The following is a 26,229-nucleotide window of genomic DNA, read 5'->3' as shown; positions in this document are numbered from 1 at the left end:
TGAACGGGACTGGGTGTGAGTTAGGACACGGGGCAGTGAGCACAGGGAGTGATGGGTGAACGGGACTTGGTGTGGGTTAGGACACGGGGCAGTGAGCACAGGGAGTGATGGGTGAACGGCACTTGGTGCCAGTTAGGACACGGGGCAGTGAGCACAGGGAGTGATGGGTGAACGCCACTTGGTGCCAGTTAGGACACGGGCAGCGGTGTTTTGAATGAGTTCAAGTTTATGGAGGGTGGTAGATGGGAGGCCGGCCCGGAGAGCGTTGGAATAGTCGAGTCTGGGGGGTCATGGATGAGGGTTTTGTTAGATCCGTGTATCTTGATGTTATGTCCTTCAATAATTAGACAAGACACTGCAGGGAACGATCAACAGGTGTTTACTGAATGAGGGTTACTCTAGGACTAACTGTACAGATCCCTACTCAGGGTTTATATACAGGTGTGGTCACTGCCGGTACTACAGTATACAGGAGCTGTAAAAAGTAGTTCTCCCCTTAATGGTACATACATTACAATTCCTCCCCTTTCAGATTAACAGTACCATAACACTCATTTAACAATTAAATATCAAACTAATTACAATTAACACTTTTAACATGCAACATTAACTGAAAATAGTCTATTTATAAATTCAGTCTTTGGGGAGGCTTCCTGATCCTTTCTGGATAGCGCCTTTCCCAAGTGTCTTGCTCTTGGTGCGGAGGCAATTCTGGCCCTCTGTCGTCGGTTGGTTCATCTGCTTCCGATGCTACTGTTTCTGGGGTAGATGCTACCTGTACGTCGGGTTCATCACCAGGTACGTATGGGCGAGACATGGGGTTGACTCGTTCCTGTGACTCTAGGATCTGGTCAACATGGCGTCTCACAATGTTCTCCCCAACATCCACTGTGTACATTAGTGGCCCCTGCCGTGTGCATATCGTTCCTGGTTGCCATTTCTCTGTTCAGTAGTCGCGGGCCAAGACTGGTTGCCCTACATTGAAGATCCTTGTCAGCTTCTCATTGATGTGCTGGAATTGCTTATTCTCAACATCTCTTCGTACATTGGGTCTGAGCAAATTCAGATGAGATCTCAACCTTCGGTTAAAGAACATCATGGCTGGGGCCTGGTTGGTGACTGCATGTGCCGCATTTCTGAAGGCTAACAGGAAATTGTCCACCTTATGCTGCAGTGGAATGTCGTCATCGCACATGGCCTTTACTGCTTTTTTAAAGGTTTGTACGAACCTCTCAGCCAATCCATTTGTGGCTGGATGATACGGGGCGGATGTGTAATGCCTTACCCCATTCCTTTTCATAAATCTTCGAAACTCTTCGGACATAAACTGTGGTCCGTTATCAGAGCAAATCTGCTCTGGCAAGCCGTTCCTGGCAAAAATGGTCCGTAGGACTGCAATATTTTTCTCCGTGGTGGTGGAGGACATTTTGATCACCTCAGGCCATTTCGAGTGCGTATCCATGGCTATTAAAAACATTGAGTCCACGAATGGACCAGCAAAATCAATATGCACCCGTTGCCATGGAGATGAGGGCCACTCCCATGGGTGTAGAGGGACATGTGGTGGTGCATTCTGGACCTTCTGGCATCCTGAGCAGCTCTTTGTCAGGTCCTCGATTTGCTGATCGATCCCCGGCCACCACACATAAGCCCTAGCAAGGCTTTTCATTTTCACCCCTCCCAGATGACCTTCGTGAAGCTCATTGAGCACTCTCTCCCTTAACTTGGGTGGAATTACCACTCGGGATCCACACATCAAGGTCCCCTGGCATACTGACAGCTGTTCTCTTCTGGATGAGAATGCTGGCAACAGTGAGTCGCCATGTGCTGGCCATCCCTTCACCGTCAAATCATATACCCGAGACAGTGTCGGGTCATTTCAGGTCTCCTTCTCTATACCAGCGTTAGTTACTGGCAAGCATTCAATTATAGTCGAATGAAATATTTTGACAGGATCCACTGCTGGTGCTTCCTCCGCAGTAGGCAGTGGCAGGTGTGATTGCCCATCAGCGTTTCCATGCTGTTTCGTGCCCTTATACTCGATTTCATATTGGTGCGCCCCTAGAAAAAGGGACCATCTTTGTAGCCGTTGCGCAGTCATCACCGGAACGCCCTTCTTTGGATTAAAGATGGAGACAAGTGGTTGATGGTCAGTCAGCAAGGTGAACTTCTGCCCGTGCAGATAGTGGTTGAACTTTTTCACTCCCCACACTAGGCTGAGGGCCTCCCTGTCAATCTGGGCGTAGTTACGCTCGGCTGAGGTTAGTGACCAAGATGCAAAGGCTACTGGCCTCTCCGAGCCGTCCAGGAATTTGTGCGACAGCACCGCTCCAATGCCATAGGGTGATGCATCACACGCCAACCGAATTGGTAGTGCTGGGTTGAAATGAGCCAACACCTCTTTTGATGTGATCAATTCTTTGCTCTTCTGGAAAGCTCGTTTACATTCGTCATTCCACTTCCATGGTACCCCCGTTTGCAGTAGGGTGTTCAGTGAGTGTAGTACGGTAGACAAATTCGGCAAGAACTTATGGTAGTAGTTCACCAGCCCGAGGAACGACCTCAGTTGTGACACATTTTCCGGTGCTGGAGCCTTGACTACTGCCTCAATCTTTTCAGGGGACTTATGTAACCCCTCTTTATCAATAACGTGGCCACAATACGAGATCTGCTTCTGGAAAAACTCGCATTTGTGGCGATTAGCTCGGAGCCCATATTCCTTCAATCTAGTGAGCACCTGCTCCAGGTTGGCGAGGTGATCACTGTCATTTTCGCCCGTGACCAGGATGTCATCCAAATAACACTGGGTCCCTGGAATCCCTTGCAGGACTTGGTCCATTGCCCTTTGCCAAATAGCCGGAGCTGATGCTACCCCGAACACCAGCCAGTTGTATTGGTAGAGACCTTTATGAGTGTTGATCGTGAGGTACTGTTTTGAGGCTTCTTCTACCTCCATTTGCAGGTACGCCTGGGCCAGATCAATCTTAGTGATGTGTTTCCCTCCAGATAGCGAGGCGAAAATATCTTCAATCCACGGAAGCGGATATTGTACAGTGTGAAGGACTGGGTTCACTGTCACCTTAAAGTCCCCACAGATGCGAACCTTCTTTGGTTCCCCAGGCGTATTACTCAACGACCTCTTCATTACAGGAACGATGGGTGTAGCCCACTCGCTCCAGTCCCCTTTGGACAGTACTCCTGAACGTTCCAAACCTTCCAGCTCTGCTTCGACGGCTGGGCGGATCGCATAAGGTACCGGTCTGGCCTTAAAAAACTTTGGGCTTGCATTTTCCTCTATTTTGATCGTCGCTGTTATGCCTTCTAGTGTTCCGAGTCCCTCCTGGAACACTTCTTGTGCGTCAGTTAGCATTTTTGACAGTCGTCCAGGTGTGACGTCGTCATCCTTTTTGGCATCTACAGTCAGTGCTTGTATGGAATGCCAATCTAGCTGTATCTTCCGGATCCATTCACATCCTAGTAGTGGTGGTCCTCCATCTGGCAATACATATAGGTCCATTTTTGGTGTTTCCTTGCCGTTATATATAACGTTCACCCTTATTTTTCCTTTGGGGTAGACTTTTTGCCCCGTGTACGTCTTCAAGACAATCTTTGTATCTCTCAAGGGTATATGTGAGAATAGCCGCTTGTAGTCCCTTCGATTTATGACTGTTAGGGCTGATCCTGTGTCCAATTCCATTTTTACTTGGACTCCTGCTATCTTGAGCGTGACCCAGATAGTTTGGTGATCCTCCGTTTTGATCACATTATGTAGTTTCAGACAACCCAGCTCCTTGCTTCCAGAGTCTGTATCACTTTTCTGTTCATCTGCACTACTCTCTGTCACCTTATGTACCTTCTTGTACTTCTCCTGTGGAGATTGCTTGCTGCTGGTTTTCTTTCCCGACCTGCAGACTCTTGCTATGTGTCCTACTTTTCCACACTGTCTGCACACTTTGTCCTTGAACCAGCAATCCTTATGGTCGTGTGTTGTTCTGCCGCAGCGATAGCACTTCACTGTTCCGTATGACATTTCATTTGTGCCATATTCTTGCGGTCTCCATTGTATCTCTGCTGCGCCCCGTGCTGCTGCTTCGTGTGATACTGCAACGCTGAAAGCCTTGTCCAGTGTAAGATCCTTTTCTGATAGAAGCCGTTTCTGGGTTCCTTCACTTTGAAGCCCATACACAAACTTGTCCCTTAAAGTATCTGCTAGTCCCGTTCCAAACTGGCAGTGTTTCGATAGCTTGCGCAGTTCCGTTAAATACTCAGCATTACTTTCATCTTTATGCTGGTTCCTTTTGTGAAACTTAAATCTTTCCGCTATCAGCAGCGGTGTGGGGTCTAAGTGGTCCTGTAGGATTGACACTATGTTTTCAAAATCCTTTTCCACTGGCTTCTCTGGGGTTACTAGGTTTCGCAGTAAGCCATACATTTTTGCATCCATTGAATTCAACAATACCAGCGCTTTCCTGTCATCTGGCACTTCATTCGCCTTGCAGTACACTTCTATGCGTTCGACATATGTCGTCCAATCTTCGACTTCATTGTCGAACGCTGTGACACTGCCACTCTTCGGCATTCCTGGGTGTGGTTAGACTGGCTCAAAATGGCGTCTCCCGCGCTCTCCCTTCTTCCCCGCTGCGGCTCAAAATGGCGTCTCCCGCGCTTTCCTTTCTTCCCCGCTGACGCTGCTCGGCCCTTGAACACCGGCTGCGCTCTGCGCATTTTCCTGCGCGCCTCTCTCTCCCATTGACACTGCTCGGCCCTTGAACACCGGCTGCGCTCTGCGCGTTTTCCTGCGCGCCTCTCTCTCCCATTGACGCTACTCGGCCCTTGAACACCGGCTGCACCCTGTGCGCTCTACCCTCTCTCACTCCCCCATTGACGCTGCTCGGCCTTTTTCTGTGCCGTCGGTCGGCTCTAGCCGTCGCTGTCCGGGAAGGGTCTGCGCAGTACCTGTTGCCAGCCCGTTTCGCTGTGACTGGAAAGCCAAGCCTGGCTTTCGACAGCCTCCCCTGCGATGCTCAAATCTCCGCTGGATGACTGGGGGGTTTCCCGTGGTCGACGCCCGTGCTTCTGGACTCGGCGTTCTTCCACTGTTCTCCAGGAGCGAATCCCTGGGAGGTGATGCAGAGTTGCAGGTAGGTTTGAATCTGCTCGTCGCCAATGTTAAATCCGTGTATCTTGATGTTATGTCCTTCAATAATTAGACAAGACACTGCAGGGAACGATCAACAGGTGTTTACTGAATGAGGGTTACTCTAGAACTATCTGTGCAGATCCCTACTCAGGGTTTATATACAGGTGTGGTCACTGCCGGTACTACAGCATACAGGAGCTGTAAAAAGTAGTTCTCCCCTTAAAGGTACATACATTACAGGTTTCAGCAGAAGATAAGCTGAGGCAGCGGCGGAGACGGGTGGTGCTACAGAGATGGAAGTAGGCGGTCTTTGTGATGGGAGGGGATATGGAGCTGAGCTCAGATAGGACACCGAGATTGCAAACAGTCTGGTTCAGCCTGAGACAGTGGCCAGGGAGGGGGGATGAAATCGACAGCTAGGGGACGGAGTTTGTGGTGTTGAACCCGGGACACTCCTGGTTTAAATGGCGAGGTATCACGAGCAAAAGTCACTGCACTTGAAATTATTTCATGGTATTTGAAGCACTTTGAGATATTTCTGCGAGACATGGAAAGTCTTTGTATAAATGCAAGTTCTTTCTTTTAAAACACAATTGGCAGCGTATTTTACCATGGAGCCAACAGCTCCTCCATGATGGATGCAGAGGGACAGCAGACTCCAGTAGTTGATGCATGGTGATGCCCATTGTAAGGATCGCTGATTGCAGCCCCTGGAGGCTCTCGGGGACTTTTCTTTTTTAATTCATTCTCGGGATGTGGGCATCACTGGCAAGACCGCCATTAATTGCTCAACCCTCATTGCCCCGAGAAAGTGATGGTGAGCCGCCGCCTTCTTGAAGCGCTGCAGTCTGCCTTTTTTTAATTTATTTTTTTTATTCATTGATGGGATGTGGGCGTCACTGGCTGGCTAGGCCTGCATTTAGTGCCCATCCCTAATTGCCCTTGAGAAGATGGTGGTGAGCTGCCTTCTTGAACCGCTGCAGTCCATCTTATTGTTTTTCATAGCGGTTGTTTACAACTGAGTGGCTTGCTAGGCCATTTCAGAGGGCATTAAGAGTCAACCGCATTGCTGTGGGTCTGGAGTCACATAGGCCAGACCAGGTAAGGACGGCAGACTTCCTTCCCTAAAGGGCATTAGTGAACCAGATGGGTTTTTGCAACAATCGACTCATGGTCACCATTACTAAGACTAACATTTAATTCCAGAATTAAATTGAATTGAATTTAAATTCCACCAGCTGCTGTGGTGGGATTTGAACCCATATCCTCAGAGCATTTGACTGAGCCTCTGGCTTACTAGTCTAGTGACATAACCACTACGCCACCGCCTCCCCGCTAGTGGTTCCGAGTGCCTCGCTAGATCACTTCAGAGGGCAGTTAAGGGTCAACCACCTTGGTGTGGGGACTGGAGTCACACATAGGCCCAGACCGGCTAAGGACGGCAGGTTTCCTTCCCCAAAGGGACATTAGTGAAGCAGTCGGATATTTACGGCAATCCGACAGCTTCATGATCTCTTCTCCAGATACCAGCTTTTTATTTCCAGAAATTATTTTGAACTGATTTCAGATTCTCATGTTGCTGTGGTGGGATTTGAACTCGTGTCCTCTGGATTCGTAGTCTAGACCTTGGGCTACTATTCCAGTAACATGACCGCTGCACTATTGCACCCGTTCATGAGCTAGGAAAAAGGACGAGAATAACTTTGGCCCTTCATCCTCAACAAGAAGCTTCTGAAGATGTCCAAAGATGTGCGGGTTAGGTTGATTGGCTATGATAAATTGACCCTTAGTGTTAGGGGGATTAAATACGTGGGGTTACGGGGATCGGGTGGGATATGTGTCGGTGCAGGCTCGATGGGCCGAAATGGCCTCTATCTGCACTGTGGGGTTTCTGTGCCTCTATCTGCACTGTGGGGTTTCTGTGCCTCTATCTGCACTGTGGGGTTTCTGTGATTCTGTGAAGAGTGGACCTTGTGGAGCTGCAGAAGATACTTAGCGGGATGGAGACATTAAAACTAGAAACAGTATTTTCTGATACGCCAAAGAGGCCACAGGTTTACAGTTGTGAAAGGCAAGTTTAGGACGGTTGGCTTGCAATATTGCCTTGCACAGCTAGGATGGGTCGCCAGGAATGTTGGTTGAGGCCAGGCTACCGACTCATTTAAGAAACAGTTAGATGAAGTGGAGTCGGAGGAGGCTCGTGTGGAACATAAATAGACCAGTTGGGCCGAATGCCCTGCTCCTGTGCGGTAAGTGCTCTGTAATTCTATGTAGTTTGATGCTGTAATGGGGAATTAGTACGATTTTGTATTCAGGAAGGATGGATTTGAATGAGCCCCAAGTGCTGCCTTCATCCAAAACTATTCAGTCTTCCGTACTGAGGTTAGCTGGGGAGGATGATGTATAAAGGAAGTGGTATAATGATAGCGTGTGTTTGGGGACCCAACTCGCCAGAATTCAGACACCAGAGAATTCTCAGCACGCCAAGTTGCCAATCTCCGCCCCGCCAACAGAAAATGTCCAGAGGTGCAATACCACAGGGAGAGAAAGGGGATTCACCCAGAAGCCACGCTGGCACCGCTCCTGGCGTCCCTTACAGGGAGGGGCCTGGTGACCCACTCGGTCAGGGTATGGCGCCCCTTTGTCATAATTAGATCATTGCTCAGCTCCCCCGTTGGCACAACGTAGAACTAGTGTGGAACTGAACTACTGTAGGACAAAGTACGTAGTCAGCCAGGGTTCCTGGTCCTCCTCATGGCTGGCGATCCATACTGGGAATAGGAAAAAAAAGAAAGATGTGTATTTCCACAGCGCCTTTCACAACCTCAGGACATCCCAAAGCACTTTACAGCCAATTAAATAATTTTGAAGTGGAGTCACTGTTGTAATGTAGGAAACGCAGCAACCAATTTTCGCACAGCAAGCTCCCACAAACAGCAATGTGATAATGACCAGATCATCTGTTTTAGTGACATTGGTTGAAGGATGAATATTGGCCCCAGGACACTGGGGAAAACTTCCCTGCTCTTCTTCACAATAGTGGCCATGGGATCTTTTACGTCCTCCTGAGAGGGCAGACAGGGCCTCGGTTTAACATCTCATCTGAAAGGCGGCACCTCCGACAGTGCAGCACTCCCTCAGTAATGGACTGGGAGCATCAGCCTAGATTTTGTGCTCAAGTCCCTGGAGTGGGACTTGAACCCACAAAGTTGAACTCACAATCTTCCCCAAAAAGCTGTTGAGGTTGGGAGTCAATTGACAATTTCAGTACTGAGATTGATAGATTTTTTATTAGGCAAAAGTATTAAGGGGTAGGGAACCAAGGCGGGTAGATGGAGTTAAGATACAGATCAGCCATGCTCTAATTGAATGGCGGAGCAGGCCCAAGGGGCTGAATGGCCTCCTCCTGTTCCTATGAGAGTGCGACCATTGAGCCAAGGAAAGTAGCAATGTGTGAAGCTTGGATCAGGGGAGGATCCGATTTACCTGCGAGGCATCCATGCCATGGACAAATAGCCTCGCTCCTTCCTGGTGGGCTCCAGCTCCAGGGGTGCAGGCAGTCTTCTGGCCCCTCAACCGAGCAAGGTCTCCAACACTCCAGGACTGCCCTGGAGTCTCCAGGAATTGAATATTAATCTCCAGGACACTGGCTGCCAGCAACATCCTGAGAAAAATCAGAGGAGCATTAAAAAAATATATTTTTCATTTTCTTTGAACACTTCTGTTTGTTAGTGATAAAAATATTGGAGATATTTTACTGATGGTCAAGAATCACCCAATCGTGTAATGAAGAGTCTGTTCGCTTTCCAATTGGCCGTGGGAAGGCGGGGCACCTGTGAGGATGGACATGTTGGGCGACCAATGGCGGGAGTGTGGGGGCGGGGCAGTTGGAGGCAAGCGGTCATGTGATGAAACCTCCTGGAATACGTCCAACCAGAGTTGGCAACACCAATCGGAATATCTCAGGAATTTGACGGATCTGAATTTCTAACGCGTCACTCTAAAGTCAAAACGTTGCAGAAAACCCTCTTCTATTCAAATCTTGACTTGCACACGTGCTGTGGTCAGAAAATGACAAATCTGAAACCTTTTACCGTTTCCCCCTCCGTGACGTGTTGTGTTGAAAATTGTTCAAGCCTTAATTCTTTCGAATTAGTTCAGAATATCTGTTTTGATGTTGGATATTTCGGAGACAATCAAATGGAGAGCTCTCGAATCACTGTTGATTACAGCAAGCGGCAAAAACCGATAAACAGGAGCAGGAGTAAGATCCGCTGTCAGTGGTGAGGAGGATTTTAACCAGTGAGATATTTTAGATTGAGAAACCTGGGCCTGTGAGTGAATCAGGAAGTCATGGGTTCAAGTCCCACTCCCAGAGACTTGAGCACATAATCCAAGCTGACATTCCCATTGCAGTACTGAGGGAGTGCTGCGCTGTCGGAGGTGCCGTCTTTCGGAAGAGGCGTTAAACCGAGAGTCTGCCCTCTCGGGTGAACAGAAAAGATCCCGCAGTACTATTACGAAGACGAACAGGGGGAGTTCTCCCCATTGTCCTGGCCGATATTTATCCCTCCATCAGCATCACTGAAAAAACAGATTATCTGGTCATTTATCTCATTGCTGTTTGTGGGACATAGCTGTGCGCAAATTGGCTGCCGCGTTTCCTGCATTACAACAGTGACTTCAAAAAGCACTTCAGTGGCTGTAAAGCGCTTTGGGACGTCCTGAGTTTGTGAAAGGCGCTGTAGAAATGCAAGATCTTTTCTTTCATTCTTTGAAGGGCCAAGACTCGATGCAAAATAACAGCAGCAGTGCTGAAAGTAGTGGGGGGGGGGACCAGAAATGAACTACTGTCGGCGTGGTGATGCTAGGCTTGCGCTTTGAGCTTGCAGGAGGCAGGGCAGACTGAGGCGGGGGTGAGGAATTGGGCAGTTTAATGAGTGAGTAAATCACCAAGGCCCCCTGGTGGTCCGACGCAGAGCTGCAGGCACCAGATTGCCTTCTCATAAGAACATAAGAAATAGGAGCAGGAGTAGGCCAATTGGCCCCTCGAGCCTGCTCCGCCATTCAATAAGATCATGGCTGATCTGATCCTAACTGCCAATCTACTATCACAGAACCATCTCCTGAATCTAACAGAATTAGACACACGAAATAGGAGCAGGATCAGGCTACACGGCCCCTGGGCCCGCTCCGCTACCCACAGGGCCATGTCCGATCCGAACCTAGACTCATGTCCAAATTCCTGCCCGCTCCCCGTAACCCTTAATTCTCACCCTTCTCGTGTTGGAAATGGTGCATTGAGAGAGAAAGCGGTTCCCAAAAAAAAATGGTGTAAGTGGTTCTGTGTGTGGCTAAAGTTAGCAACTGCATTTTTAGCCTGACTTTCGAAACGAGAGGAGTCACTTTACTGCATCAGCATTTACAGTGCGCATCTTCCTGCTAGGGGACAGAGTACAGTTGTTCGACCCTTGCAACAGAGATTGTCACAATGTTATCACGTTGAATACTGATGGAAAGATAGAATTTAGATCTCGCCTGTCATGACCTCCGGACGTCCCAAAATGCTGTACAACCAATGAAGTACTTTTTGACGTGTAGTCGCTGTTGTAATGTAGGAAACGCAGCAGCCAATTTGCACGCGGCAGCCAATTTGCGCACAGCAAGCTCCCGCAAACAGCAGTGTGATAATGACCGGATCATCTGTTTTTTTTTTAATGGTTGAGGGATGAATATTGGTCAGGACGCTGAGGAGAACTCCCCCCTGCTCTCCTTCGAAATAGTGCCCTGGGATCTTTTACGTCCACCTGAGAGGGCAGCTGAGGCCTCGGTTTAACGTCTCATCTGAAAGACGGCACCTCCGACAGTGCAGCGCTCCCCCAGTAATGCACTGGGATTGTTGGCCTGGATTATTGTGCTCAAGTCTCTGGAGTGAGACTTGAACTCACGACCTTCTGATTCGAGAGGCGAGAGTGCTGCCCACTGAACCACGGCTGACACACAGGTGGAGATTCCTGGAAGGTCTTTGGGTACTGATCGCGGGTGGGATGGGAACCCTGGCTGATTTCTCTCCCTCCCCCTCCAAACCCGGGAAGGGGGGCACTGAGACAGATTGTAGCATCTCCACCACTACCACCAGTCAACTAGGTCAACACTGATTGGAGATCAAAGTTAGGATCTTGCTAATCTGTATGGTTGAGTAACCGATTCCTGGTTTATTTATGCACTAGAGCAGCTCACGACAGGTTGTATTTATTAGTGGTTAGTTTATTTTCTGACTTGCTATCCTGTACGTGTGTGTAAATATAAAATGACCTGAGCCTCTTACCCACAATGCAGCAGATCCAGTCCGAAGTGTCCCTAAAAATAGGCAGATTTTTTTGTCCAGCTCGACCATGATGAACGGAAAGATTGTTTTCCGAAACGTTGAGGCTGTTGGAGGTTTTACACACAAGTGGAATCTGAGGTTTACCACATGTTTGGACTTCTTACACAGTGCTAAAGAATAGATTGTAAAGCAGATGGTTATGGAGCCTGAGAGCTAATGGAAGGATAGAAAAGGGAAGCTGTACCATCAGCAGGCCTGCATAGGGCAACTGGACCTTAGTTGCCCCCGCCCCTTCCCTCTCCCCAGCCTCCACAGAGGGTTGCCGGTCCTCTCTGCAATCTGTCATGGTCCAGACCCAACCACGTTTAAATCGGGCATATAGCACTAAGCTGCACTGCAGCAACTTGCCAAGGCTGCTTCGGCAGCACCTCCCAAACCCGCGACCTCTTCCACCTAGAAGGACAAGGGCAGCAGGCGCATGGGAACACCACCACCTCCAAGCTCCCCTCCTAGTCACACACCATCCTGGCTTGGAAATATATCGCTGATCCTTCGTCGTCGCTGGGTCAAAATCCTGGAACTCCCTCCCTAACAGCACTGTGGGAGTACCTTCACCACACGGACTGCAGCGGTTCAAGAAGGCGGCTCACCACCACCTTCTCGAGGACAACTAGGGATGGGCAATAAATGCCGGCCTTGCCAGCGACGCCCACATCCCAGGAACAAATTTTAAAAATTCCATTCCCATGCTACACTCCTACGTAATTATAACCTGTGGTACTAATTTAATTGTTTTAATAGGACTTCTCTGAACAACCGGCATTGACAACGAACTAGAATTCTCCCTCTCCAATATTTTAGTTTCCGCAGTGATGTCATCAGGGTAAATTGCTGGGTGGAGTAAATGACATCGTTGGGGGAAGTGGCTGGGAAGAATTGAAAGAATAAAGAAATGAAGAACTTGCATTTGTATAGCGCCTTTCACGACCTCAGGACGTCCCGAAGTGTTTTACAGCCAATGGAGTACTTTTCAAGTGTAGTCACTGTTGTCATATATCAGTGTTGTAAGTAGGATTTCAGCAAAAATGTGTTCTTCAGCAGCACCTCCCAAACTTGCGACTTCCATCACCTGGAAGGACAGCAGGTGCATGGGAACACCACCACCTCCAAGCTCCCCTCCAAGTCACACACCATCCCGATCTGGACACTTCAGTAGTACTTCATTGGCTGTAAAGCGCGTTGGGATGTCCTGAGGTCATGGGATGCGCTGTACAAATGCAAGTCTTTTTCTCGCTGGGTCAAAATCCTGGAGCTCCCAACCTAACGGGCATTGTGGGAATACCTTCACCGCGCGGACTGCAGCGGTTCAAGAAGAAGGCCCACCACCACCTTCTCGAGAGCAACTAGGGATGGGCAATAAGGGTCGGGCTTGCCGGCGGAGCCCACATCCAGAGAATTAATTTTTTTTTTTTTTAAATGATTGCACTGTGTCCACTTGAACTATGAAAAACAGCCAGAGGCACAATTGTAGGTTGTTGTCTCTCCAAACCTGGACTGTGTCTGCATAACACTGGAGAACTGGTCGTTCCAGCTCTGGCACTGGCGTTGGGAGCAGTTTGAGATGGTGGATTAAGAGTAGAGCATGAGAAGCATATTGATGCAAAATTAATTGAACTGTACTAAGTGGAGTTTACCAATTAGCGCAAGTGGTATCAATAGACCAACAGTGCTGATCATTTTCCAACGTCGCCTTGTTTCCTCCCTTTTTATAGGTTCGCACGAGCGGGCAGTGCTCTTATACGAGTACGTGGGAAAGAAGACAATTGATCTGCAGCACACAGAGGTCCCCGATGCCTACAGAGGAAGAGGAATAGCAAAACTCATGGCTAAGGTATGATGTCCACCGGCGAACCGGCAGCAACATATAACATTCTGACTGGGCTAGGCAGACTGGATGCAGGGAGGATGTTTCCCCTGGCTGGGGGGGGGGGGTGTCTAGAACAAGGGGTCACATTCTCAGGATACGGGGTACGACATTTAGGACTGAGATGAGGAGAAATTTCTTCACTCAGAGGGTGGTGAACCTGTGGAATTCTCTACCACAGAAGGCTGTGGAGGCCAAGTCACTGAATATATTTAAGAAGGAGATAGATAGATTTCTCGACACAAAAGTCATCAAGGGGTATGGGGAGAGAGGGGGAATATGGTATTGAGATAGAGGATCAGCCATGATCATATTGAATGTTGGAGCAGGCTCGAAGGGCCGAATGGCCGACTCCTGCTCCTATTTTTCTATGTTTCTGTGTTTCTAATATGCCCGAGGCTCGGGTTTGCGACTTTACGCGCTTGACGCAATAGGAATGCCTACACAAATCTCTCAAGGCGGCGGGACACTGATGAGGCTGTCATTAAAAAAAAAAGCAGATGGGCTCCTTGGACTCTATACATAGAGACAAAGATTACAAAAGCAAGGAAGTGATGCTAAAACTTTATAAATCACCGGTTATGGCCTCAACTGGATTATTGTGCCCAATTCTGGGCACCACACTTTAGGAAGGACGTGAAGGCATTGGAGAGGGTACGGAAGAGATTTACTAGAATGGTTTCAGGGATGAGAAATTGCAGTTACGTGGACAGACTGGAGAAGCTGGGGTTGTCCTCCTTCGAGCAGTGAAGGCTAAGAGGAGATTTGATAGAGGTGTTCAAAATTATAAAGAGTTTTGATGAGAGTCGTTAGGAAGAAACTGTTTCCACTGGCAGGGGTGTCAGTAACCAGCGGACACAGGTTTAAGATAATTGGTAAAAGAACCAGAGGGGAAATGAGTGGTTACACAGCAAGTTGTTATGATCTGGAATGCACCGCCTGAACAGCAGATTCAGCGGTAACTTTCCAAAGGGAATTGGATAAATACTTCAAAAGGAAAAGATTGCAGGGCTATGGGCAAAGAGCAGGGGGAGTGGGACTAATTGGACAGCTAGCTCTTTTCAAAGAACTGGCACAGGCACGATGGGACGAACGGCCTCCTTCCGTACTGTAAGATTCGATGACGCCTGGTACCTCCCCAAGGCCAAATTCTAAAGGCAAACTGGATCCCATCCAAAACAAAAGGGAAAGCATTCATCTCCGAGTTAGAGCATTGGGAAATAGCAGGAAAAGTGAGGTGAAGTGAAGGCAGCTTGTGGAGATGTCTGAGAAAAGGTGACCTATTCTCAAAGTATTAGGCTAAAAATCATTGGTTCTGTTCTCATTGTCATGACTCACATCAGTAGTTGGGGAAAATGCTGGAATCTATTATAAAGGATGCAATAACTGGGCACTCAGAAACTAATAGTAAGATTGGGCAGAGTCAACATGGATTTATGAAAGGGAAGTCCTGTTTGACAAACCTGTTGGAGTCCTTTGAGGATGTAACTAGTGGAGTAGACAAAGGAGAACTGGTAGATGTGGTGTATTTGGATTTTCAGAAGGCCTTTGATAAGGCCCCACACAAGAGGTTGGTGAACAAAATTAGGGCACATGGAATTGGGGGTAATATACTAGCATGGATTGAGAATTGGTTAACAGACAGAAAACAAAGAGTAGGGATAAACGGGTCTTTTTCAGGATGGCAGGCTGTGACTAGTGGGGTACCGCAAGGATTGGTGCTTGGGTCCCAGCTATTCACAATCTATATCAATGATTTGGATGAGGGGACTAAATGTAACATTTCCAAATTTGCTGATGATACAAAGCTAGGTGGCAGTGTCAGTTGTGAAGAGGATGTGAAGAGGCTTCAAGGGAATCTCGACAGGCTCAGTGAGTGGGCGAGAACATGGCAGATGGATTATAATATGGATAAATGTGAAGTTATCCACTTTGGTAGAAAAAACAGAAAGGCAGAGTATTTCCTAAATGGTGAAAGATTGGGGAATGCAGATGCTCAAAGGAACCTGGGTGTCCTTGTACATGAGTCACTGAAAGTGAATGTGCAGGTGCAGCAAGCCATTAGGAAGGCAAATGGTATGCTGGCCTTCATTACAAGAGGATTTGATAACAGGAGTAAATAAGTCTTTCTTCAATTATATAGGGCCTTGGTGAGACCACACCTGGAGTACTGTGTACAATTTTGGTCTCCTTACCTAAGGAAGGATATACTTGCCATAGAGGGAGTGCAACGAAGGTTCGCGAGATTGATTCCTGGGATGGCGGGACTGTTGTATGAGAAGAGATTGAGTAAACTAGGCCTGTATTCTCTTGAATTCAGAAGAATGAGAGGGGATCTCATTGAGGCATACAAAATTATTACAGGGCTCGATAGGGTGGATGCTGGGAGAATGTTTCCCTTGGCTGGGGAGTCTAGAACCAGGGGCCACAGCCTCAGGATAAAGGGTAGGCCATTCAGGATTGAGATGAGAAGAAATTTCTTCACAGAGAGGGTGGTGAATCTTTGGAGGCTCAGTCATTGGGTATATTCAAAACAGAAGTTGATAGATTTCTGACTAGTAAGGGCATCAAGGGATATGGCAATAAGGCCGGTGAATAGAATTGAGGCAGAAGATCAGCCATGATCTCAATGAATGGCGGAGCAGGCTCAAAGGGCCGAATGGCCTACTCCTGCTCCTATTTCTTATGTTGTTCTTATGTAGTGATCATTGTAATTGGCTAGTTGAGGTGTCCTGTTGATTGGTGGCAGCGTGGTTGCTAGGGCAACCCTTGTTCCGTGTGAGGATTTTCTGTAGCACATGGCTTGAAGCAAAACATCTCTTGGAGGGTGTTGTGCATTGGCTGTCTGAGGATCTGAAATCGTTCCATGAAAACTGTATCTCATTGCCTGAGCAGTCAGCTCAAGGCATAAATTTTGTTGCGATCACATGGTCAACTCCTATTTCTCTTTAAAGGGAGTCTTCCTCAAACCAGGAAGTTTGTCAACACACCAAGCAGCCTAAGTTAATTGGGAAGGAGAATCTCTGCTGGGTTTTCTATTCCTGGCCAATATTCATCCCTCAATCAACATCACTAAAACAGATTATCTGGTCATTATCACATTGCTGTTTGTGGGAGCTTGCTGTGCGCAATTTGGCTGCTGCGTTTCCCACATTACAACAGTGACTCCACTTCAAAAGTGCTTCATTTGCTGTGAAGCGCTTTGGGACGTCCTGAGGCCGTGAAAGGCGCTGTATAAATGTTTTATTCGTTCATGGGATGTGGGCGTCGCTGGCAAGGCCAGCATTCATTGCCCATCCCTAGTTGCCCTTGAGAAGGTGGTGGTGAGCCGCCTTCTTGAACCGCTGCCGTCTGCGTGGTGAAGGTACTCCCACAGTGCTGTCTTTGTCGCAGCGGTTTGTTACGACTGAGTGGCTTGCTGGGCCATTTCAGAGGGCAGTTAAGAGTCAACCACATTGCTGTGGGTCTGGAGTCGCATATCGGCCAGACCGGGTAAGGACGGCAGATTTCCTTCCCGAAAGGACATCAGTGAACCAGATGGGTTTTTCCAACAATCCGGTAGTTTCATAATCACCATTACTGATGCTAGCTTTTTAATTCCAAATTTATATTCAATTAACTGAATTTAAATTCCCCAGTTGGCGTGGTGGGATTGATTATTAGTCCAGGCCTCTGGATGACTGGTCCAGTAACATAACCACTATTTTACTGTTGCCGCAAATGCAACTTCTTTCTTTTTTGCCTTGAATGCCACTTTACCAAAATGACCATCCCCCTTTAAAAATGCCTGGTTTCATCCAGCTCGTAATGTTAATCAGATTCATTCCCAACCCAGTTGAAATCATATCAGTGTGTAGGACCACTAGTGTTGCCGTTACCACATCCTACTGAATAATTGCACATATTAATGTTCATGTCTTGGGATAGACAATCAGGCCTCAATCAATGGGGCCATTTACACAAAGCTATGAAGGCTCCATTATTAGCAAGGCCAGCCGCTCATCAGGAAGACATTGCGGGGAAAGTCAGTTAACCTTGTATTAACTGTTGGGGGAGGAATGATATTTACTGAGATGCCATTGAACACGGCACATCAGGACTGGGAAATGACCACAGTATGAGTCTCCTACTCTACTTCTACTGTGTGTCAGCTGTGGCTCAGTGGGTAACACTCTCCTCCGAGTCAGAAGGTCGTGGATTCAAGTCCCACTCGAGGGGCTTGTGCCCAAAGTCTAGGCTGACACTCCAGTGCAGAACTGTCGGAGGTGCTGCTTTTTGGATGAGGCGTTAAACCGAGGCCTCGTCTGCCCTCGGGTGGATATGAAAGATCCCACGGCACTATTTCGAAGAAGAGCCAGGGAGTTTTCCCCGGTGTCCTGGCCAGCATTTGTCCCTCAGCCAACATCACTAAAACAGATGATCTGGTTATTTATTTCATCGCTGTTTGTGGGATCTTGCTGTGTGCAAATTGGCTGCCACATTTCCTACATTACTACAGTGACTATACTTCGGGATGTCCTGAGGTCGTGAAAGGCGCTCTATAAATGCAAGTCTCTCACTCTAAGTCGTTCTTTCTCAAGGACCTCAATACTGTGGATCCTTCGCTTGTTTTCCTCCTAAAATAGACAAGCTTTTCAAATCAAGTGTGGTATTATCCGGACATTAATTTATCTCCTCTCCTGTGGCTGTCCTGCTCTACAGGCCTTGCCCATTCACCTAGGTGCTAGACCCTCCACGCCATTGCTGCTCTTTACTGATGCATTCAGTCCCCTCCTCATCTACAGAGCCAGCATGACACCGTATCCTAGGACTGTACGACAGGCGAGTGGAGGATCCAACATGCCTCGCCGCCCGGTTGCTGTTTTATTCCCCTTTTTTTGCCCTCAGTTTTCTTTCGAGTGGGTTAAAAATAGGGTTACCATTTGTCTGTGTTTGGACCAGGAAGTCTTGTTTTTTTTTTGGAGGGCTTCTCTACAATGTAAACTCGTGTCCTGCGCTGCAGGACATTAATTATTAATTTTGTAAGGATTTTGTAATTCATTTTCCTTTTGAAGCAAAGCTCGGAACTCCGACCCCCAACTCTGACCCCAAGCCCCAGCTCCAAACCCTACACCGACCCCAAGCTCCAGCTCCAACCTCAACCCCAACCCTCAGCAACCAACCCCTCCCCTTATCCCTACCCCTGTTTAGTTTTGAACTTCGCAAAAGGTGGAAACTCTATTGACATCAATTTAGGCAAGTTCCGTTAAATCCCAAAGCACTTTTTACAGCTTTTTGAAGTGTGGTCACTGTTGTAATGTAAAAAACGCAGCAGCCAATTTGCGCACAGCAAGCTCCCACAAACAGGATAATGACCAGATAATCTGTTTTTTTTTTAGTGATGTTGGTTGAGGGAAGGACTCCCCTGCTCTTCTTCGAAATAGTGCCCTGGGATCTTTTCCGTCCACCTGAGGGGGCAGACGGAGCCTCGGTTTAATGTCTCATCCAAAAGACGGCACCTCCGACAGTGCAGCGCTCCCTCAGTACCGCACTGGGAGTGTCGGCCTAGATTTTTGTGCTCAACTCGTCTACATTGACGATCTCTAATAGTCATGTCCCCAATCAAAATGATCAGTTGAATCAAATGGATTCTTTTCATTCCGATGGACAAATACTTGTTAGAAATTATAATTGGCGTGTTTACATTCATTTGACAAAGAACAAACATCCAAATGGGAACTCCATCCTTTTCCCAGCACTTAATTTGTGAGGAAGACCGGTTTTGATTTGATATTTGTAGGCCGTGCTCCATGACATGTTAATCATCGGTGATGTTGTAACCTCGACAGGCCCAGCTCAAACTGGCACCAGTGGGTAATTAAGAAGATCAGGCTGTACCAGAATCTCGATGCTTTGTCTCTGTTAGACCGACATCCCAGAGTCCAGAGATTAACCCTTTTCACTGAAGATGCCCCAGAATACATCCAGTATTTTCAGAATGTCCATAGTATTCCTACACTTGGGATGTCAGGACCTAAACCAGCTAGAGATTGGGGCTGGAAGGGCGAGGTCAGGGGAGCGCTTACTTTGAAAATTTGTATTAAGGCAAAATTATTTCAGCTGTTGCGTCACCTCGACAATCAAAGGGGCTTCAGCTGTCTCAGTAAGGGCTCTGTTGCAGGATTTTTTTGCCTTCTGCCCCTTTGCCAATTCATTATTTAGAAAGGGAGAATTTGCCTGTACCTAGCACCTTATCAGCACATTGCACAGTGCTTCACGGTGATGCGCTATCAATTACTCATAAAAGACTGAGAGTTAGAAGAGTAACTAAAGGCTTTTATTAACAACAGAATGGAGGTCTGCCTCGAGTGGTCGACCGGTCCAGGATACAAGGGCTGGGGAGCAGTCACCTTTATACTAGGACCTGCGGGAGGAGTCAGCCGAGGCATGTCCAGGCATGTACACAGTGGAATACAAACAGGACAAACAGGAATACAAACAGTGGTTTACCACATTCACCCCTTGTTTAAAATTGAGTCCGGCGGGGTGAAGTGTATTAAAAGTTAGTGTATTGGAGTCTCTCCGGAGGTCTTGTCTGCCGCTGTGATCGGCGTGGCGACGGCAGGGGTAGTGAAGCTTCCGGCGTCGAGTCCAGCGTAGGCTGTGGCACAGGCGTGTCGTCCTCGTAGATGTCGAGCGGGTCGCGGGGCCCAGGCCTGCCGTCTGCTGGGGCTGGATATCGGATCGTGGGGGGGGGTGGTAGTGGGTAGTGGGTTACTGTGGTCCCCGAGGGTGCAAGGTCTCTTATGGAGACTGTGTCCTCCCGCCCGTCCGGGTATGCGATGTAAGCATACTGGGGGTTGGCATGGAGGAGGTCGACCCTCTCGACCAGGGGGTCCGTTTTATGGGTCCTCACGTGTCTTCTCAGTAGGACCGGCCCTGGGGACGTCAGCCATGGCGGTAGCGATGTCCCTGATGTGGACTTCCTTGGGAAGACAAACATTTTCTCATGAGGGGTGGCGTTAGTGGCAGTGCAGAGCAGTGACCGAATAGAGTGGAGCGCATCGGGGAGCACATCCTGCCAGCGGGAGGTTGGAAGGCCCCTAGACTTTAAGGCTAGCAGGACGGCCTTCCAAACTGTCGCATTTTCTCTTTCCACCTGTCCGTTCCCCCGGGGGTTGTAACTGGTGGTCCTGCTTGTGGCAATACCCCTAGTTAGCAGGTACTGACGGAGTTCGTCGCTCATAAACGATGAGCCCCGGTCGCTATGGATATAGCTGGGGAAGCCGAACAGGGTGAAGAGGTTGTTCAGACATTTAATGACCGTGGCACTGGTCATGTCCGGGCAGGGGAAGGCGAACGGGAAACGGGAGTACTCATCAATAATATTGAGGAAGTACACATTGCGGTCGGAGGAGGGGAGAGGCCCTTTAAAATCAACGCTCAGGCGCTCGAAGGGGCGAGTGGCTTTTATCAGGTGGGCCCTGTCTGGTCTATAAAAGTGTGGTTTGCACTCAGCGCAGACTTGGCAGTTCCTGGTCATGGTCCTGACCTCCTCAATAGAGTAAGGCAGGTTGCGGGCCTTGATGAGGTGGAAGAACCTGGTGACCCCCGGGTGGCAGAGGTCATTGTGGAGGACCCGTAGTCTATCGATCTGCGCGCTGGCGCAGGTGCCACGCGATAGCGCATCCGGGGGTTCATTTAGCTTCCCTGGCCGGTACAAGATCTCGTAGTTGTAGGTGGAAAGTTCGATTCTCCACCTCAAGATCTTGTCATTTTTGATTTTGCCCCTCTGCTTGTTGTTAAACATAAAAGCAACTGAACGCTGGTCAGTGAGCAGGGTAAATCGTTTTCCGGCCAGGTAGTGCCTCCAATGACGCACAGCCTCCACAATCGCCTGGGCCTCCTTCTCAACAGCGGAGTGTCTGGTCTCCGGGCCTTGGAGGGTTCGTGAAAAGAAGGCCACGGGTCTCCCCGCCTGATTGAGGGTAGCGGCCAGGGCAAAGTCGGACGCGTCGCTTTCCACCTGGAAGGGGATGGATTCGTCCACTGCGTGCATGGTGGCTTTGGCAATGTCCTCCTTGATACGGTGGAAGGCTAAGCGGGCCTCTGCCGTCAAGGGAAAAGAGGTGGACTTGATCAGCGGACGGGCCTTGTCCGCATAGTAGGGGACCCACTGGGCGTAATAGGAGAAAAACCCTAGGCACCTCTTCAGGGCCTTGAGGCAGTGGGGCAGTGGAAGTTCCATAAGGGGACGCATCCGGTCGGGGTCGGGGCCGATGACTCCGTGTTCCACAACACAGCCAAGGATGGCGAGGCGGTTTGTGCGGAATATGCACTTCTCCTTGTTATATGTCAGGTTTAGGAGTTGGGCGGTGCGGAGGAATTTTTCGAGGTTTGCGTCATGGTCCTGCAAGTCACGGCCGCAGATGGTCACATTGTCCAGATATGGGAAAGTGGCCTGCAACGCATTTTGATCTACCATCCGGTCCATCTCCCTTTGGAAGATGGAGACCCCGTTGGTGACGCCAAAGGGAACCCTAAGGAAGTGATAGAGGCGGCCGTTTGCCTCAAAGGCAGTGTACTGGCGGTCCTCAGGGCGGATGGGGAGCTGGTGGTACGCTGATTTCAGGTCAATGGTCGAGAAGACGCGGTACTGCGCGATCTGGTTGACCATATCAGCTATACGGGGGAGTGGGTAGGCGTCCAGCAGGGTGTAGCGATTTATTGTCTGGCTGTAGTCGATGACCAGGCGCTGCTTCTCGCTGGTCTTAACGACCACAACCTGGGCTCGCCAGGGGCTGGTGCTGCCCTCAATAATCCCTTCTTTCAGGAGCCGCTCCACTTCGGTTTTAATGAAAACCCTGTCCCCGGCACTGTATCGCCTGCTCTTTGTGGCGATGGGCTTACAGTCGGGGGTGAGGTTAGCAAACAGTGGTGGGGGGGTGACTCTGAGTGTGGAGAGGTTGCACCTGGTGCGCGGCGGGCAATTTGGAAGCTGCTGGCTGCGGACTGTGAGTGGGGGTAGGGGTCCACCGTACGCCATCGTAACACTTTTAAGGTGGCACTGAAAATCTAACCCCAGCAGGACGGCAGCGCAGAGGTCAGGCAGGACCAGAAGTTTAAAATGATCGTACACGGTCCCGTCTACTACGAGTGTCACCACGCAGTAGCCGCCGATGTCCGCCGACTGGGACTCGGAGGCCATAGAAATCCGCTGTTGCGCAGGCAGGACTGGGAGAGAGCAACGCCGCACCGTGTCGGGGTGGATGAAGCTCTCCGTGCTCCCAGAGTCAAAAAGGCAGATTGTATCGTGACCATTTACCTTAATGTCCATTGTGGAACTGGCCAGTTGGTGCGGTCTCGCTTGGTCCAGTGTAACGGATGCCAGCGTAGGGGTCGGTGTGTCGCTGCAGGTATCAGATGAGGCGGTGTCGGGGGCCTGCTGCGTCCCGGCTGTCGTCCAAGATGGCGGCGTCCATGATCCCCATGTGGCTGGAGGCGTCCAAAATGGCTGCTGTACCGGTGATTCGCACACGGCCGGGGAGGTCCAAAATGGCGGCCCGCATGGCCCACACGCGGCGCTGCTGGGGTTCGGGGTGGCTTTGGCCCTGCAGACGCTAGCGTAGTGTCCCTTCTTCCCGCAGCCCGAGCAGATCGCGTTTTTCGCCGGGCAGCGCGCTCTGGGGTGTTTTGCCTGGCCACAGAAGTAGCATTTCTGGCCTTGGGGCACTGCTGTCTGGCCTTGGGACACTGCTGCGGTAGTTGGGCCGTTGTTGGGGTGTGGCTGGGGTGGCACGGCGCTATGAGGCGGTCCTACCGTGTCCCAGGCTGTCATTCCCCGCGGCGTCCACGGTGCAGAGGAGTAGGCATCCATGCCCTGGTAGGCTGCATCCAACGATAGTGCGAGTTCAGAGGCCTTGTTGAGGTCGAGGTTACTCTGCTCCAACAGTCGCTGTCGTGTGTAATTGGATCTGTGGCCCGCTACAAAAGCGTCCCGGATAAGTTCCTCTGTGTACACGGCGGCCTTTACATCCTTACAACCACAGGCCCGGCCAAGCACAGACAGTGCCTGAAGGTATTCCACGGTCGATTCCCCAGGTTGTTGTTTACGACTCCCCAGGAGGTGCCTGGCGTACACTTCGTTCACTGGGCGCGTGTACTGGTCCTTGAGGAGCTTGATGGCATCCGCGTACGAGGTCGCGTCTTGGATGACCGAGTACACTCGGTGGTTCACTTTGGAGGTCAGGACATCCAGTTTGTCCTCGTCCGATTTGATTGCTTCGGAGGCGGTCAGGAATTTTTCGAAACACTTAAGCCACTGAGTAAACTTGGTGGATGAGTCCGCCTCCCGATGATCTAAGTCCAGGCATGCTGGTGTGAGGATCTTCTCCATTATAAAAATGTTGTTAATAAAATTGATGCGCTATCAATTACTCATAAAAGACTGAGAGTTAGAAGAGTAACTAAAGGCTTTTATTAACAACAGAATGGAGGTCTGCCTCGAGTGGTCGACCGGTCCAGGATACAAGGGCTGGGGAGCAGTCACCTTTATACTAGGACCTGTGGGAGGAGTCAGCCGAGGCATGTCCAGGCATGTACACAGTGGAATACAAACAGGACAAACAGGAATACAAACAGTGGTTTACCACACACGGTCAATAAATTACTTCGGAAGTGCGATCGCTGAGCAGGCAGACACGGCAGATAACTGCGCACAGCAAGGTCCCACAATCAGCAAATGATATCAATGACCAGTTAATCTTGTTGGTGGGCAGTGATTGAGCGAGGAATGTTGGCAAGTACGGTGCAAGCGTTGCCCCACCCCTTCTTCAAATGGTGCCACAAGATCTTTTTTATAATCACCTGTGCAGGCAAACAGGGCCTCGGTTTAATGAGCCACCTGAAAAAGGTCACCTTTGCCAGTGCAGCACTCCTTCTGTACTGCACTGAAGTATTGCACATCCTCTTGTGCGTTTCCCCATCCCCCCCAACACCCCTTCCTTCGCCCCACCATTGGTGGCCGTGCCTTCAGCTGCCTGGGCCCCGAGCTCTGGAATTCCCTCCCTAAACCTCTCCGCCTCTCTCTCCTTTAAGATGCTCCTTAAAACCTGCCTCTTTTAACCAAGCTTTTGGTCACCTGCCCTAATATCTCCTTATGTGGCTCGGTGTCAAATTCTGTTTGATAATAGCTCCCGTGAAGCGCCTTGGGACATTTTACTACGTTAAAGGCGCTATATAAATGCACCTTGTTGTGTTTGTTGTTGCAGTCATCGACCCAGTTCCTACCTGTTTCATCCAGAGCACTGGAATATGGACACCGCCCCTCCCCTCCCTGCCCCCCGCCGCCCCCCCCCCCCCGCCGGTGTGACACATCTCGAATTAAAACAAGGTGAATTGGTAAGAAAGAGGAAAAGGAATTCCTGGCAACCAGTGGACAGAGGAAAACATTCGGGAATGATCCGGAAAGAGTGGATAGAAGTCCAAAAACCAAACCAACCCCACAAAAGAACCTGTGAAGCTCTTGGGCACGGTGAAACCTGGCTCGAGATACGCGGCTGAACCTTGGAGCCTATTTGTCGCACGTCCGTTGAATTCCTTGGAAGGTTTTGCAAAAGCCCACACCAATGTTCTGCTGGAATTCAGGGCTGGGCTGCACACAGCAGGCAGGCGTAAAACACGTGGGCTTATGCAATGGCAGTGGTCCAGAAACCTGGTTTATTAAACAGAATCTACTGTTTTGTGTGTGTGAGAGAGCGACAGAGAGGGGGCTGAGGAAAATGATCTGTGGCTCTTAGTTATGGATGGACAAGTTGCCGACTCAGTTTTTAGACTCCGTTCCTTAAAGGGGCAATACTGTGTAGCGTGAGCTTCAAAGAATGGTTGCTATCCTTCCAATGGTTTCTTCTAAATTTGTTATTTCATAGAATCATACAGCACAGAAGGAGGCCATTTGGCCCATCGTGCTTATGCTGGCTCTTTGAAAGAGCTCTCCAATTCATCCCACCCCCCCTCCTCTTTCCCCATAGCCCTGCAAATGTTTTCTTTTGATGTGTTTATCCAATTCCCTTTTGAAAGTTACTATTGAATCAGCTTCTGCCACAAGTGCGTTCCAGATCATAACAACTTGCTGTGTAAAATTGATATGGGGGAAGGTTTAATTGATTTTTTGAAAAGAACATCTTAAAGAATAAAAGAACTTGCATTTCACAACCTCAGGATGTCCCAAAGCGCTTTACAGCCAATTAAGTAATTTTTGATGTGGTCACTGTTGTAATGTAGGAAATGCGGCAGCCACTTTGCGCACAGCAAGCTCCCACAAACAGCAACGTGATACTGACCAGATCATCTGTTTTTGTTATGTTGGTTGAGGGATAAATCTTGGCCAGGACACGGGGGAGAACTCCCCCTGCTCTTCTTCAAAATAGTGCCGTGGGATCTTTTACGTCAACATGAGGGGGCAGACGGGGCCTCGGTTTAACGTCTCATCCGAAAGACGGCACCTCCGACAGTGCAGCGCTCCCTCAGCACTGCACTGGGAGAGTCAGCCTGGATTTTGAGCTCAAGTCTCTGGAGTGGGGATTTGAACCCACAACCTTCTGACTCAGAGGTGAGAGTGCTGCCCACTGAGCCATGGCTGACTGACCTGTGAAGCAAATCCGCTAGGGCTGATGTAGGCCAAGAGGAACTCCCCTTCTCCCCCCCCCCAACCTTATCCTTGGATGCGTCATGTCTTAAAATTGGTGTTGGGTTAAAAATGGACTGAAGACTTAAGTCATGTCCCTCACTCCCCCTTCTCATCTGTGTCACTGCCAAATATGCGGTAAATGTATGTTTATCAGGAACTAGGATTTTTTT

The 26,229-nt window shown here is 49.3% G+C and overlaps 1 protein-coding gene across 3 annotated transcripts in view; it reads left to right on the top strand.

The window, feature by feature from the left end:
• Window positions 1-26,229, top strand: part of natd1 (protein NATD1) — a 70,642-nt gene that overhangs the window by 2,802 nt on the left and 41,611 nt on the right. For all 3 annotated transcript variants that reach the window (XM_086000251.1, XM_086000249.1, XM_086000250.1), the window contains exon 2: window positions 13,241-13,359. In XM_086000251.1, coding sequence (XP_085856377.1) covers window positions 13,241-13,359 — 119 coding nt within the window. The remainder of the gene's footprint in view (window positions 1-13,240; window positions 13,360-26,229) is intronic.

The sequence above is a fragment of the Somniosus microcephalus genome, chromosome 11 (genome assembly GCF_052327205.1).
Source record: "Somniosus microcephalus isolate GS21.2 chromosome 11, FLI_Smic_1.0, whole genome shotgun sequence".
In the NCBI taxonomy this organism is placed as follows: domain Eukaryota; kingdom Metazoa; phylum Chordata; class Chondrichthyes; order Squaliformes; family Somniosidae; genus Somniosus; species Somniosus microcephalus.
The sequence above is the reverse complement of the archived record's forward strand: the minus strand, read 5'-3'. Positions and strand labels throughout refer to the sequence as shown.